This window comes from Acomys russatus, chromosome 19, assembly GCF_903995435.1.
Source record: "Acomys russatus chromosome 19, mAcoRus1.1, whole genome shotgun sequence".
Taxonomy (NCBI): Eukaryota; Metazoa; Chordata; class Mammalia; order Rodentia; family Muridae; genus Acomys; species Acomys russatus.
The window spans coordinates 31052462-31068972 of NC_067155.1; the positions used below are offsets into that span (position 1 = coordinate 31052462).

The 16511-nt window shown below is 39.8% G+C and overlaps 2 protein-coding genes across 2 annotated transcripts in view; both read right to left on the reverse strand.

Moving 5' to 3' along the window:
- Positions 1-16511, reverse strand: part of LOC127203988 (zinc finger protein 721-like) — a 1570727-nt gene that overhangs the window by 835256 nt on the left and 718960 nt on the right.
- LOC127202957 (vomeronasal type-2 receptor 116-like) overlaps positions 1-16511 on the reverse strand; it is a 44883-nt gene that overhangs the window by 10036 nt on the left and 18336 nt on the right. The window contains exon 4 of the mRNA XM_051161794.1: positions 7193-7420. Coding sequence (XP_051017751.1) covers positions 7193-7420 — 228 coding nt within the window. The remainder of the gene's footprint in view (positions 1-7192; positions 7421-16511) is intronic.

Here is a 16511-nt window from a genome sequence, read left to right on the forward strand (position 1 = left end):
GATTAGGGTATAAGTTATTATTGGTTTTATCCAGACAGAAAACGAGGCTGGACTCATGGATGTCTTTCTTTTCCTTTATCTTTCTTTCTTAGGTTTGGAGACAGGGGCTGAAAAGATAGAAGGAGGGTATAGAAATATATATAGATGATTGAACAAAAAGTAGATTATTGAGTTGACTCCTCAATTTAAGGCCTTAATTGGGCTCACAAGGTTATTTTTAATTCACTGGTATAGACATTTGTATATTGATACAAAAATAAGTTTATTTTTGATACATTGGCGTAAATTCAAATTTAAGATTATTCTTCACATACATCATATATATATTTCTGCTCGAATATGAGGTGTTGTACCCGTACCCCTCAAGTAGAATACAAGGTTTACTTCCAATACTTTGAAAGTGCTATTGCAGCTGTTTAAGATAATTGAGTAATACGAACTACTTGGTCAAATCATGGTCATGTCAATTACTAGTCTACTTAATGACAAGAATATACATCCTTGGTTTATCAGATAGGTATGCTTCTATAGATAAACAGGGTAAAATAGTCAGATAGGGTCTTCAAAAACCTCAGAGTCCTACCTGTCATTTAAAGATGTTTTTATTGTTTTAAAGCTTCTTTGACAATAAGACAGGTTAACTCCCGGCAACACCCAGCCTACCTCAAAGAAGATGATGAACATCAAAGAACCTCCTTATGGAGATGGCTTCAAATGTGTCCAACAAGCCACTGGGCAGAATGCCCTTATTTTGACTTCTGACAGAATTTTGCCTAAAAATAGACAAACTTGGATGCAGGTAGAGTTGATGGCCAAACTCTGCCAAGACAGGGTAAACAAGTCTTCAATAGTTCCTGCCTCACAGACGTGTATGCCAGATATATTGGGCCAGAAGGCTGAAGATGATGCTCCAACATTATAGAGAGTTTTGGGTGACTTTTCAGGCAGCAAACTCTCTCTGTCATTTTTTTTTTCACTTTAGAAACTGTTAACCTGAACTTCCTGTTTACTCAGGTGATTAATTTTATTCCTTATCAAGTATCTGATCGTGTTGAAGGCCAAATAGGTTGATTTCACAATTAAGCTTAGTTGTTTAGGGGTTAAGATGTTTTTAGGTCTAGATAGATGTTTTAAGTTGATAAAGATGAGATATGACAGACATTGATTTACATTAAGAATTTTAGACTCACTAAGATAGGAAAATGTTTTCTTCAAGGTTGCCAAATACAAATAGCCAAAACACTATGAATGTAACATTAATATATTTCCTGTTTCATGGTTCTTCTTGCTGTACATAGTTTACTTTACACATGTGTGATAATATAAATGTATATCTAAAAAAATAAAAAATATTAAAAAAAAAGAAGTGGAGAGGAATTGCACAGAAACGAATAAAGGTGGGCAAGTTTATAAAAAACATGTTTTATGTATGTATGCAAAATTTAAATAATAAAAAGTGAGAAAAAAAAAAAAAGATAGGAGCAGAGATTGAGGAAATTTCCAACCAATGCCTGGCCCAATCTGAGACTCACGTGAGGGAAAGAGCTAGCCCCTTACACTATTAACGATACTCTGCTATGCTTACATAGAGGAGTCTGTAATAGCTGTTCTCTGAGAGGTTCCACTTAGCAGCAGATCAAAACAGATGCTGAGACTCACAGGAAAACATCGGACAAAGAGTGTGGAGTCTTGTGGAAAAGTGGAGGGAAGGATAAGAAGGCTTGGGGGGTGACAGGAGCTCCACAATAGATCAACAGAGCCAACTCACTAGGGCCCAGAGGAGCTTGTGGAGATTCAAGCACCAAGCAAGGACCATGCATGGACTGGACCTCAGCCCCCTACACAGATGTAGCCGATGGGCAACCCAGGCTTCATGTGGGTCCCCTAGGAAGGGAAGACGAGGCTGTGTCTGACATGACTCTGTTGCCTGCTTTTTGATCATTTCCCCCTCATGGGGCTACCTCATCAGGCCTCAGGGGAAGAGGATGCACTCAGTTCTGATGTGATTTGGTGGGCTGAGGTGAGTTGGTGAAGGGCTCCCGTTTTCTGAGGAGTAAGAGAGGGAGGGATGCAGGGAAAGGGAGGGAGTGTTCGACCAGGAGTAGAGGAGGGAGGGGCCTATAATAGGGATGTAAAGTGAATAAATAAATTAATTAATTAAAAAATTGAATGATGAGAAACGTAAAGCAAATTCACAAAAATCAGAGAGAAGTTAAGGCTGCCCATTCTCTCCTTATCTATTCAACATAGTACTTGAAGTTCTAGCTAGAACAATAAGACAACTAAAGGAGATCAAGGAGGGTACAAATTAGAAAGGAAGAAGTAAAAATACCATCATTTGCAGAGGATATGATAGTGTGTGTGTGTGTGTGTGTGTGTGTGTGTGTGTGTGTGTGTATAGTCCCCAAATTCTATCAGAGAAGTCCCATAGGTGATAAACACTTTCAACAAAGTTGCTGTATACAAAATTAACTTTCAAAAAATTAGCAGCCATCATTCTTACAAATGATAAAGGGCTAAGAAAAAAAAATTCAGTAAATGGCACCTTTCGAATAGCCACAAATAGTATAAAATATCTTGGTGCAACTCTAATCAAGCAAGTGAAAGACCTGTATGGCAAGAACTTCAAGTCTCTGAAGAAAGAAACTGAAAAACATGGAAAGAGCTTCCATGCTCATGAATTAGCAGGATTAACATAGTTAAAATAGCCATTTTACCAGAAGCAATGTGCAGATTTAAGGAAATTTTCATCAAAATTCTAACACAATTCTATAGACCTTGACCTTGAAAGAGCAATCCTCAACTTTATATGGATAGCTAAAACAGTTCTGTACAATAAAAGAACTTCTGGAGGCATCTCCACCCCTTATTTCAAGCTGCACTAAGGGTAATAGTAATAAAAACTGCATGGTATTTGCATATAAACAGACAGGTTGATCAACGGAATGGAATTGAAGACCCAAAAATAAACCCACACACCTTTGGGCAATTGATCTTTGACAGAGAAGCAAATCAGCTAGTGGAAAAAAGAAAGCATCTTCAACAAATGGTCTAATTAAATGTAGATGAACACAAATAGATCCATATTCACCACCCTGCACATAACTCAACTCCAGGCAGATCAAAGACCTTGACATAAAACTGGATACACCACATTTAATAAAAGAGGAAAAAGTGAGGAGTAGTCTTGAACACATTGGTACAGGAGACCAGTTCTTGAACAGAACACCAACAGCTCAGGCAGTAAAATCAACAATTAATAAATGGGACCTCATGAAACTGAAAAGCTTCTGTAAGGCAAAGGACACCGTCAATAAGACCAAACAACAGCCCAATGAATGGGGAAAAATTTACCAACCCTACACCCTCAAAGGAGGATCCTGAAATCTCTCTCAGAAGGGGAAATAAAATAGACGTCTGAAATAGATGGAAGAAGGGAACTGGGTGAGAGAGGGTATAGAGAAGGGAATGGGGGGTAGGGATCAGGTATGGGGAATGGGGAAGAGCTGAGAGAGAGAACTGAGATTGAAGGAACCAGCCCCCTTAAGGACCCCCATTAAAGCCAAAGTCTGGGAAAATGTAAAAGTCAGCCTACTCAGTCCTCCCTTAAAGACCCCCATTAAGGCCAAAGCATGTACATTTCTAGGGGGTCCAGCTTGAACCAAGGACAGACAGACAGCAGATCACTGTGTGTGTGTGGCAGGGACAGGAAAAACCTTGAAGAGTCCAACTTGACTCAAGGTCTCAGTCTGTGCTCAGAGTCCAGCTGGACTCAAGGACAACCAGCTGTGTTTAAAATTTCCACTACCCCTCCCCAACTAAAATAGTTCCTAAACGCCCCCTGTGACTGCTTCAACCAATCTTTCCCATAGGTCAGCTTGCCCCTCCACCCATTATCCAACTACCAAACGCCAAGACTTGTAACTCCCTGCTTGCAGCTTTTCTGCCCAAATGCCAACCAATCACATACTGTAAAACGCATTTCTTTGTCTAAAACCTATAAAAGGCCTGTGCCTCTGTTTCTCGGGGTCTGCAACTTGAAAGAGCTGGACAGACCCCATCGCGATGGCTCAATAAATTCCTATTCCTATGCATTTGCATCGACAATGGACTCCGTCTCTTAGTGGGGACTCTGGGAATAGGCTAGAGATCTCTCTAGAGGTCTCAGTCTTACAAGATCAGTGGGGAGGCATCTCTGCAATAGGGGGGCATGGCTATGTTGGTTACCCTAGCTGAGACTCCTAGCAGTGGAGGGATATAGAGCCAAGCAGGACTTCCAGTGGAGGGAAAGAGTACACCAAGCCATGCACAAAACCTTTTAGCCAGTCAATCAATGACTGGCCCACCATTGATGCTACTAATAATATTCTGCTATTCTTGAAGACAGGAGGCTAACCTAACAGTCATCTCAGTGGCTTCACCCAGCAGCTAATGAAAACAGATGCAGAGACCTACAGCCAAACATCAGATGGAGCTTGGGGAATCTTATGGAAGAGGAGAAAGAAAGATTGAAAGAGTCAGAGAGGTCAAGGACACCACAAGAAACCCTACAAAATCAAGTAACCTGGACCCGTAGGGGCTCACAGAGAATGAGCCACCAACCAGATAACATCCATAAGATGGTTCTATGTCCCCTCCATATGTAATAGATGTGGGTTCTCATGTGGGGCCTCTAATAGCAGGGAGGAACAGGGCTGCCTTTGACTTTGCTGCCTGCCTTTCCCCTAACTTGACAGCCTTGTCTAGCCTCAATAGAAGAAGATGAGCCCAGTGCTACTTGATATGCCCAGGTGGATTGATTGGTATTCATGGGAAGTCTCCCCTTCTCTGAGGAGTTAGGGAGGGGGAACAGGGGAAGGTGAGGTGAAGTGAGGTGAGAGGGAGGGACTGGAAGAAGAGGAAGGAGGGGAACTTCCTACTGGGATGTAAATTAAGTTAATTAATTTAATTTAAAAAATGAGGTACATAACTTAGTAGAGAGTTCTCAATTGATAAAGTACAAATGGCTGAGAAACACTTAAAGCGGTGTCCAACATTTTTAGCCATCAGGAAAGGAATATAGCGAGGGACAACTTACACTACAGACCAACATAGAAACTGGCTGCTGTGGAAGCTCTCTGATCTAAATGGAGTCGCCCAATAATGGAGTCTATGCCTCAACTAGGGCACCTTAGTGAAACCTTGAGTGCCAGGAATGGGTGAATCATTGGGTGAAATGTCTAGTGAATCACTGGCCAGATACATCAGGCTACTTAAAGTCTGTGGGTGGCTCTCCACAAACTAATGGTAAAGCTCTATTGCTGCAGACAAAACTTACATATGTCATCAAACACATAGAAGTTGAGCTGGTGTCTAACTAGAGGGTTTACACCTACCAACTAGTATCCTTGGCACTGGAAGGTACTCTGCAATGCTACCAGAGGAGAAAGGTCATCGTCATCTCAGCTACCAAACCTGAGACTTACCACGGTAACCTGCCTGCAAGATATGATGGCACAACAGTGGCACAGTAATTAAGCACTCTCTGGTTTTAAGGGCTACAGCTCAAGATGAGCCCATGCTTGACACTTCCAGTGTAGCCAAGAACCTAAGCCTCGATAGGCCGCAGACCAAGGGGAAAACAAGATAGCATTGTTCTGTAAAGGAAGATAGCGATAAAAGGATTCCTAGTGACATCCTGTACCCTTAGATCAGCGCCGCACTCAGCCCTTATGAGCAAAGCTTCTTCCTATAGTAGATGCGAACTAACACAGAGACCCACAACTGGTCAATGGGCAGAGTGTGAGAGACTTCGGAGTACTCAGTTGTAAGTGGAATTTCTCTGTTAAACTCCTCTCCTCAGTGCTCAGCCGTCTATGGTGCTGCAAAGGCCAAATGATTCTAAGAGCTGGAGATGGTGGATGACGTCAAGGAAACAGTGTCTTCCAGAAACAACACGACTGTGGCATCATGTACAGTGTCAGTTCAAGTTCAAGCCAGATGGTGTCCCAGGACTGAGGGGGGAAGTGGTCACAGTGTCCCATCCCTAACCAAAAAGCTATCTGTAAGTGATATCTGCTAGCAAAGGAAAAATTAATTTTCTCCAATGGAGTCTCATTGGGTATATTAGGCACATTTCAGGGTAGGCTGAGGTTAGCTGGCCAATATAAAAGAAATTCAATGGTATTTTCATAGGCTGCTTCTCTCATATTGTTTTCTTTGGGTATCTTTCACCTTATTGGTCTTCTCCTCATATATTTTGGTTTCCATTTTTGTGGGTTTTAAAAATTCTTTTCTATGTGAGCTTCCTGGGTTTTTTTTTTTTCTTTTTAAAAAAGAGAGCAAAAGAAAAATTATGCAGTCAAGCGAGTAGCAAGGTGGGGAGGATCTGCATGGCTTCACTGCAGGAGAAATTATCAGAATATACTGTATGGAACATTTTTTAAAATAAATAAAACAAATAATGAAAAAACGTGCATTTTTGGTGTATGAGTAAGCAGTCAGGAAGCAAAAATCCAGAATAAAAACTTTCACTTTCAAAGGTAATTTTATTCTTAATTTTGTCAAATTGTATAGTTTATATTATGTAAAACACAACATATAATATTTTATACGTTTGTATTATTTTTTGCATCGCAAGAATACTTTGAAATTTTATATAGAAAACTTTAAAATGTCAGTATATTAAAAACTTACAAAACTGTCTGGCAAAAATAAATAAAAATAGGCAATATGATATAAAAAGTGTTTAAAAACTTTTTTTCATACAAAATATTTTTCATACATCTTCCATTCTCCAACATCCCCTCAACTCTTCCCACTTCTCACTTCTCACTCACTCAACTCCATGCCCATTCTTTCTGTGTTCAAAAAAACAAGGAAATGAAACTGGAAACAAAACCCCAAGACACACACACACACACACACACACAGAGAGAGAGAGAGAGAGAGAGAGAGAGAGAGAGAGAGAGAGAGAGAGAGAGAGAGAGAGAGAGCAATAAGACAAAAAGTGCCCAAACAAAGAAACACAAATACCATTGATTTTCCTGGGTGGAGGGCCAGCCCTGAAGAGCGAAGCCATTGGAGGAAACTACTTTTTCCTTTGTGAGTGTCTATTGCAGACAGCTTCTTGGTTGGGGGGGGGGGATGGAAGCCCAAACAAGATGTGTTTTATTACATGTAGTTAAAAGTGTGACAGTTCTACCCAACTCACCTCTGTGAAGCCTGTGGCCCATTCAATCATGTCCTCAGATAGAGATAATTGTTGATCAAATGGGCCATATGGGGAAAACTGCCCAACTTTCACCTTAAGTCCAAGACCTTCTGGAAAGTTCCAATAGTTGAGAATGTCATACTCCGCATCCAATTTTATCCTCTCATCCAAATTCACTTTGTCTCCAGCAGGATTAGTAAACTGCATCTTCTTCAGAAAAGGGTGCATCTAAAAAAGATGTGTTATACACCATCTTATGATGAAGCTGGTACCAGAGTGAAGGCAAATAACCCAAGTGTTAGGGACAATCTCTTATTGTATAACACAGGCATAAACATTTAGGACAAATGGCAGTCTATGGATGACCAAAATATTGTAACATTGCTGAAAAAAATCAATCTGTTCAACCCACAGTTCTCAATCATACACCAAAATTATCCAAAAAATGAAAGAAAATCAGCCAGTTGTCAGTTTGTCTAATAAAAGTTAGTTCCATCTATTTATTTTCAGAGTTAGCCTGTCCTGGTTTGCTTCCTGTTGCTAGGATATAAAGCTTACAGGTGACAGTGCTGAAGATTGTAAAAGCCAAATAAGAACACAAGGCCGGAGCCTCGAGGTAGGAAATGATGTGAGCATGGAGGAGTGTTGTGTTTTTTTTGTTGTTGTTGTTATTATTATTATTTTTTTTAGTTGCTTTCATGGCTTACTCACCCTTTCTTCTTAAGCAACCCAGAACAACCTTACAAGGGATCTCACTGTTCACAGTGGGTGGGACTCTCCCACATCACATCAGTCATTAATTAAGAAAATGCACCACAGACTTGTCCACAGGCCAATCTGAAAGAAGAGATTGCTCAGTTGAGCGTTCCCTTTCCCAGGTGAATCTCATTTGTGTCAAATTGACAAAAATTAGCCGGTACATTGCCCAGGGAATAAAATGGGGCTTTGAATACCTTCAATGGTTATGATGGGATTTTTTTTTTAAGTGTCAAGAGTAGTCTTATCTGCATGATGGTGCACTCAGAGAGGTAGAGGCAGCTGGATCACTGTGAGTTCAAGGGCAGCCTGGTCTACAAATTAAGTTCAGGACAGCCAAGGCCACACAGTGGTGCTGAGAGCAGTGTATACTGGGGGAGCAGTTCAAAAGGTTGCGGAAAAAGAACACCAGCAGTAACTGGGCTAGAGGTCATTCCTAAGATATTTTGGGGAAATTTTTTTTCTGTTTTCCTCTGCCTTTGTACTAAAACCTTGCATGAGGCTAAATTAAATGTTTTTTTGTTGTTGTTGTTGTTTTGTTTTGTTTTGTTTTTTGGGTAGGAGAAATTTTGAGATAGCCTAATATTGGATCTGTGGCATCATTGCTATTAACAACTCTTAACATAGATATAGGATGAGAAAGAGCAAGTGGGGTGGGAAGAAGTAGAAAATGTGGTATGTCGAGCAAAGCAGCAGGCAGGTACTGCCTATGTTAGAAGAGAGGCTGTGATTGTGAGATTGTCATTCAGAAGAGGCCTTTCCTGCTTTGGAATAAAGAGAAGGATGGTGTCAGGTCAAGTTCCAAGGATAAGTTTCCAAGTTGGGAAAGAGTGTGAGGTTCATTTTCTGCTCCTAAAAAGTAAGTGAGTGAAAGCGCTGTTGCTAATGTGAACTAAGGTAGGGAGAGATGGTCCATTCTAAACTGACAGCCAAACCTTGACCATGTTGTCCATGCGGCGTTGGCTTTAGAGATACGTAGTATGTAAGAGTGATTCTTCCTCCACGGTTTAGGAGAGCTGCTAAGGACTGGCAGGTTTTGGTTGAGAAGTGCCTGTGTGTAGGTCCTAATGGAGAAGGAGGCCCTGAGAGGGTGTTATGTGAAGCTGTGCACGGGAGACACCAGGGTGTTGGAGAAGCCAGAGCTGTGAGATATCTGTCAAGGAAGCTGCATACAGGGAGGGGAACCACCTTACGAGAAAAATGTATTTTGCTAGCAGCAAAGCTGGAGGGGTGGGACCTTTCGAGATAAAATTTCTAAACATCTGATGTGGAACTATAGGTTTTAATGTTTGCTTTCCTGAGTTTCAGTCTTGCTTTGGTCCAGTACGTAATGGCAATGTGAGTTCTGTGCCATTACATATTGAAAAGTATATAACTTACTTTTTGATTTTACAGGGATTTATACTTAGAGATTGCCTTGAGTCTCAGAAGTGACTTTGGAACTTTAAATAGTGTTGAGACGGTGAAAGGCTGTGGGGAATTTTCCGTTAAGATATGGCCCTAGGGCTGGAGAGATGGCTCAGCCATTAAGAGCACTCATTGCCTGCTCTTCCAGAGGTCCTGAGTTCAAGTCCCAGCAACCACATGGTGGCTACAACCATCTATGATGTGATCTGATGCCCTGTTCTGGCCTGCAGGTGTACATGCAGGCAGAGCTCTGTATACATAATAATAAATAAATTTAAAAAAAAAGGATATGGCCCTAAACATTTGGATGCTAGGAAGTAGAATATGGATGTTTGATTGGGAAACATTCCCCATAGGCTCAGATATTTGAAAACTTGGTCTCACTTGGTGGCATTGTTTGGGGGATGTTAGAGGAAGTGTGTGCCTGGAGTTTGACTTTGAGAGCTTCAAAACGTATTACACTTCTAGGTCAGTCTTTCTGATTTGTGATTGAGGTAAAATATTTGAGATGTCCCAGTCTCTATGCCTACTGCCATGCTATCCATGGCATAGTAAAATATATGAGTCATTTGTGATTGTATGGGGAATAACTGTATCATGTTATTGTTTCCACTTGGAAATTAAACATAAGTTACGATTGTGTGTCAAGTTGACAAGGGGTGGACTTGTGATGGTTATTCTTGGTTGTCAATTTGACTGTATGTGTAGTCAACTAAAACTAAAAGGCAGAGGACACACCTGTGAGGAAGTTTTGCTTAGTTTGAACTAGGAAGATCCACTTCTATTCTGGATCTTTTAGGTAGGAAGAAAAGTCTCCAATCTAGATCTTTTGAGCTGGTAAAAGACATGTGTTTAATCTAGATAGAATAGAGACTATGTCTTCTGCTGAAAGCCTAAGTAGGTTATGGAAGAAGGAAGTTTTTACTCTTTGTTTTCTTTCCCTCTCCTTGCTAGCAAGTCAATTCCTTCACTGACATTATAGCCTACTTCTTTGAGATTCCAGCTATACTGAAGACCAGCAGCGGAGTCTAGTGTTGTGGATTGAACAACTATTGGATTCTTGGACTTTCTGTTCACAGTCAGTCATTCTTCGATTAACTGGACCATACCTCATATAAGTCACTCTAGAGAACCCTGATTAATTACAATCCTTAATGGTCTTTCTCTTCAGCAACCTACATTTGGTAGTATAAAATCTTGCTGGCAGGGAAGTTGTTTCCAGCTCAGTTACAGCTTGTCATCTCTATGTTATATTTCCAAGGTGTGAGGAACTTGATGCAATAAGTTAATATACTCTATTTCTGCCTTATAACCAAAAAAAGTGGCGGGAACTTATATTTGGTTATTTTTGGTTCGGTAGTCTGGTGGGTATCTCCCTGATCAAGGAGTCACATGGAAGTGTTCCACACATATTACTGGGATTTTTGCTTAGTAATTCTTGGTTTTTATAAACTTGCAAATTATCCAGCCATGTAGTATACCTACCCTCTAACTTTAAAAGAGTATTATTTTAAGTTGGGTTACATAGTAGATTTGCATTCGGCTTTGTTATAGAGTCTTCATTGTGATTAACCATCTCTTTATATCTTCTCTACTCCCATCCTTTTTTCAACTTTTATACATCCAGAATTTCCTCTTTTATTTCCATTTTATCTTATATTATTAAATACCCAACAATAGCTATTTCCTACTTTTTGATTTTCTCATTCTACAGGCATTGAAAACTAAGTACACACAGCCAAAGAACTGAAGCCACCTGAATTTTGTCTGTCTGGATTCAAAATGATTTTTTCCCCAGGTTCATCCATTTACTTGAAAATATGATTTGATTTTTTTTTTTTGAGATCTGAATAACATTCTTTTGCTTATAGGTACCACATTTCCATTAAACCTTCATTAATTGATGGATATTTACTCTGATTTTACTTCCTGGCTACCGTGAGTAAGGCAGCAGTAAGTATAGATGCACAGGCATCTTTCTGGTCAGATATAGAATCCTTTGGGTGTATTATCAGGAATGGTATAGTCAAGTCATTTTGTAGTTCCGTTTTAGCTTTTTGAGAAGCCTTTAAAGTGATTTCCAGAGTGGCTGCACTAATTTCCACTTCTGTCGACAGACTGTAAGTGTCTCCTCATTTGCCACATCTATAGCAGCGTTCGCTCTCACTTGCACTTTTGCTAATAACCATTTTAACTGGGGTTAGATGGACTCTTACTGCAATTTTAGTCTGCATTTCCTTGATAGCTAAGGATGTTGAAAACATTAAAAGCGTTTACTACCCATATTTATTTTTTATTCTGAGATCTCTCTGTTCAGTTCCATAGCCAAGTTTAAAACTGCATCATTTGTTTTCTTCATATTTGAGTTTTCTGAGTTCTTTGTATATTTTCATACAAATTTTTAATTGGTTATATAGCTGTAAAATATTTCCCCCTTCCTGTTTGATTGCTTTTTTTTTTCACTTATTTAAGAGTTTCTTTTGCTGTAAAGAAAATTTTAGTTTCAAGAGATCCCATTTTGTTTGTTGCTTCATTTCTTTTGCTGCCAAAGTCATTTCCAAAAGCAATGTAATCTACCATATAAACAAACTGAAATAAAAAACTCATGATCAGCTCATTAGATGCTAAGACAGCATTTGACACAATCCAACACTCTTTCATGTTAAAAGTCTTGGAGAGATCCGGGATCTAAAGGGCATACCCAAATACAAGAAAGGCAATATATAGCAAGCTAATAGCCAACATCAAATTAAATGGGGAGAAACTGAAAGGAATTCCATTAAAACCAGGACAAAACAATGCTGACCACTATCTCTGCACCTACTTAATATAGTACTTGAAATTCTAGCTAGAGCAATAAGACAACTAAAAGACATCAAGGGATTACAAATTGGAAAGGAAGAAGTCAAAGTATCACTATTCACAGATGATATGAAAGTATGCATAAGTGACCCCAAAAATTCTACCAGAGAACCCCTACAGCTGATAAACACCTTCAGCAGAATGTCTGGGTAGAAAATTAAAAAAAATATCAGTAGCCCTCCTTTATACAAGCTGAGAATGGGCCGAGAAAGAAATTAGGGAAATGACACTCTTCACAATAGCGTCAATATTCACAAAATATAATATATTTTGGTGTAACTATAACCAATTAAGTGAAAGACTTGTGTGACAAGAACTTTAATTCTTGGAAGAAGTAAATTAAAGAAGATATCAGAAGATGGAAAGATCTCTTACACTCATGGATTGGTAGGATTAGCATAATAAAAGTGGCCATCTTACCAAAAGCAATCTGCAGATTAATGCAATTACCATTAAAAGTCCAACACAATTCTTTTTTTGTTTTGTTTTGGTTTTGGTTTTGGTTTTTGAGGCAGGGTTTCTCTGTGTAGCTTGGCTGTGCTGGACTCGCTTTGTAGACAAGGCTGGCCTTGAACTCACAGAGATCCGCCTGCCTCTGCCTCTCGAGTGCTGGGATTAAAGGCATGTGCCACCACCGCCTGGCTTTCCAACACAATTCTTTACAGATCTTGAAAGAAAATCCTCAACTTCATATAGAAAATAAAAAGCCCAGCATAGTTAAAAAATTATGTACAATAAAAATACTTCTTGAAGTATCGCTATCTTTTATTTAAAGCTGTACTACACAGCAATAATAATAAAAAATACATGGTACTGGCAAATTTAGATTGGTTGATAAATGGAATAAAATTGAAGGCCCAGAAATAAACCTACACAACTTTGAACAGTTGATTTTTGACAAAGAAATCAAAAGCATACAATGGAAAAAAGAAAGCATCTTCAACAAATGGTGCTGGTCTAACTGGATGTCTACATTTAGAATACAAGTAGATCCATATTTATCACTCTGTATAAAACTCAAGACCTTCAATATAAAACCGGATACAATAAATCTAATAGAAGAGAAAATAGGAAATAGCCTCAAATTCATTGATACAGGACACAACTTTTTGAGTGGGACACTAACAGCTCAGGCACTAAGATCACCAGTTAAAAATGGGATATAGGATTAAACAGAATTCTCAGCAGGGGAATCTTGAATGGACAAGAAGCACTTAAGAAAATGTCAACATTCTTAGTCATCAGGGAAATGCAAATCAAAACAATTCTGAGATTCCATGTACACCCATCAGATTGGCTAAGATCAAAAACTCAAGTGACAGTACATTCTGGTGAGGGTGTGGAGAAAGGTGAACACTCTTTCATTGCTGTTGGGAGTGCAACTTGTACAACCACTGTGGGAATCTATCTGGAGGTTTCTCAGAAAACTGGGGATAGATCTACCTCAAGACCCATTTATGCCATTGCTGGGCATATACCCAAAAGATGCTCCACCATCCCACCAGGACACTTGCTCAGCTGTGTTCATAGTAGCTTTATTTGTAGCCAGAAACTGGAAAAAAATACCCATATATCTCTCAGCCAAGGAATGGACAAAATGAACACTATTCAGCTAGTAAAAACAAAGACATCATGCAATATCCAGAGAAATTGATGGAACTAGAAAAGGTCACCCTGAGTGAGGTAACCCAGACTCAAAAATACACAGATAGTATGTACGTATTCACTTGTAAGTGGGTATTAGCCATAACGTACAGGACAGCCATACTAAGATCCACAGACCCAAAGAAGCCAAGGAAGACCCAAGGGAGGATACTTGAATCTCATTCATAAGGGAAAATAAAACAGACATCTGGAATAGATGGAGGGTAGTACTGGGGTAGGAGAGGTTGTGGGGAGTGCAACAGGGATAGAGATCAGGTGTGAGGGGAGTGGGAGTGGGAGGGTGAGGATGTGGGTGGAAGGACTGGGAGAGAAAATGGACATTAGTGGGAGTATCTCTGGGACATAGTCTATTGGAATAACCCTATTTGTTACTGCAAGCAATGGGGGTTAAGGATCCTGAAGTCACCACCTTCTGTAGCAAGGTGGGACTTCTAGTGGAGAGAGTGGGACAGCAACCCACCTGTAAAACCTGTGACCTAAATTTTCCTGCCTATAAGAAGTGTAGGGAAGCTGGGCATGGTGGCGCATACCTGAAATCCCAGCACTTGGGGGAAGCAGAGGTGAGTGGATCTCTTTGAGTCCAAGGCTAGCCTGGTCTACAAAGTGGATCCAGGACAGCCAAGGCTACACAAAGAAAAAGATGAAGCAGAGATTGAGAAGATGCAAACCTATGGCTAGTCCAACTTGAGACCCACCCCATGAGAGAGAATCAGCCCCTCTCACTATTAATGATACTCTGCTATGCTTGCAGACATATATGCCTTGCTTAACTGACTTCTGAGAGGCTTCCTTCGGCGGCTGAAAGAAACAAATGCAGCCGGACAGTAGGTGGAGCTCAGGGAGTTCTGTGAAAGTGTGGGACGGAGGATAGAGGGATCCAGAGGGGTCAAGGACACCACAAGAAGACCTACAGAGTAAACTAACTTGGGCCCATGTGGACTCACAGAGACTGAACCACCAACTAAAGAACATGCATAGGCTGGACTCGACCTACACATATGTAGCAGGTATGCAGCCTGGTCTACATGTGGGTCCTCTAACAATGGGACTAGGGGTTGTCTCTGACTCTGTTGCCTGCATTTGGATCCCTTTCCCCAAACGGGCTGCCTTGTTAGTCCTCAGTGGGAGAGGATACATTAGGTCCCATTGTGACTTGAGATGCCAGGATGGGTTGGTACCCATGCTGGGGGAGGGCTCTCCATCTCTGAGGAGAGAAGAAGGGTGTGTGGGGGAGGGAGCAGGAAGATGGAGAGGATAGAAAGGCCTGGGCTCAATGTGATTAAATAAATAAATAAATAAATAAAGGATAAAAATAAAAAGAATTTATTTTCATTTACATTTTAAAATTGTAAATGATTTATTTTGAGATTATAATATCATTACATAATTTCTCCCTTCCCTTATATTAATTTTTTACACATGTGCTTGTTAGGAAGACTTGTCTGAATTGTCCTTTTTTGTTGTGTCTTTATCTGGTTTGAGTACCAGGTTAATACACTAGTATTAATTAATCTGGTTTCATAAAAAGTTTTGCAGTATTCATTTTTTTTCTATTTTATAGGATGATTTGAGACGTACTGACAGTAGTTCTTTGACATTCTGGAAAAATTCTGTAGAAACTGGTCCTGAGATTTTTTTTTTTTTTAAGTTGGGAAAATTTTTATTACTCTACTCTCATCGCTAAGATTATAGGTCTATTCAAATTGTCTCTTACGATGGAAACTTGTGCTCTTGGAGGTGTGAAAGAGATGAATCCTATTCTCTCTTTTTTTTTTTTAATCCCATTTTCTAACCCAACCTTCTAGTCTTTATCTGTTTATTGCAGAATTGGGATTATTAATGTTAAGAATTATTGTTGAAGTTACTGTACATTTTTGGAGGAGATGAATTACCTTTTATTCTTTCATATTTTTGTTTCTGTATTGGGGTTTGTACATTAGGAGTTAGTTCGTTGATTGAGTAAAAGTTTTTTTTTTTTTTTTTTTTTTTAATTCAACTCACATATTTCTTCTACTACAAGCATTTACAATTCAAGACAGGAGGATTAAGTCCCAGTAGGGGCTGAAGAGTAATTTTCCTTTGTGGGATTAGTATTGAGGACAAATTTTATCCCTAATTTTTTTTCCTGAGAGTCAGCTTCTATTTCCAATAACAGTCAATGTCCAATGTTCAGCACACTCCTGGCTGGTCGTTGCTTTTGTTGAAATCAAGGTAGCCATCTGAGTGAGAACACCCTACCCTGGACCAGCTCCACCACCCACATCTTCTGAAGTCTTCAGTGCATGTTGTAGACTTATATACCAGGGCACCCTACCTTTCAGCCGTCTCCATTGCCCAGTCTGCTCCCACAGGCTTTGCTTCATGCTATGGTAGTCCTGTGCATAAGTAGCTCGTCTTCGGTCAGATCAGTCACTTCCTTTTCTTCTGAAGCCTCGTCTCCATAGCTTGACACACTTACATATAATGCTTTCAACTGGTTTCTTCCTACAGTTTGTCTCCACAAACTCATTTTCCCAAGTTGTATGATTCTGTATATATAGGCACTGTATTTTCCTCCATCAGTTCTAACCTCCAGAGTCTCAACTGCCTGCCATAGGGCCTACAAGACTACATACTTTCTGTATTTTTT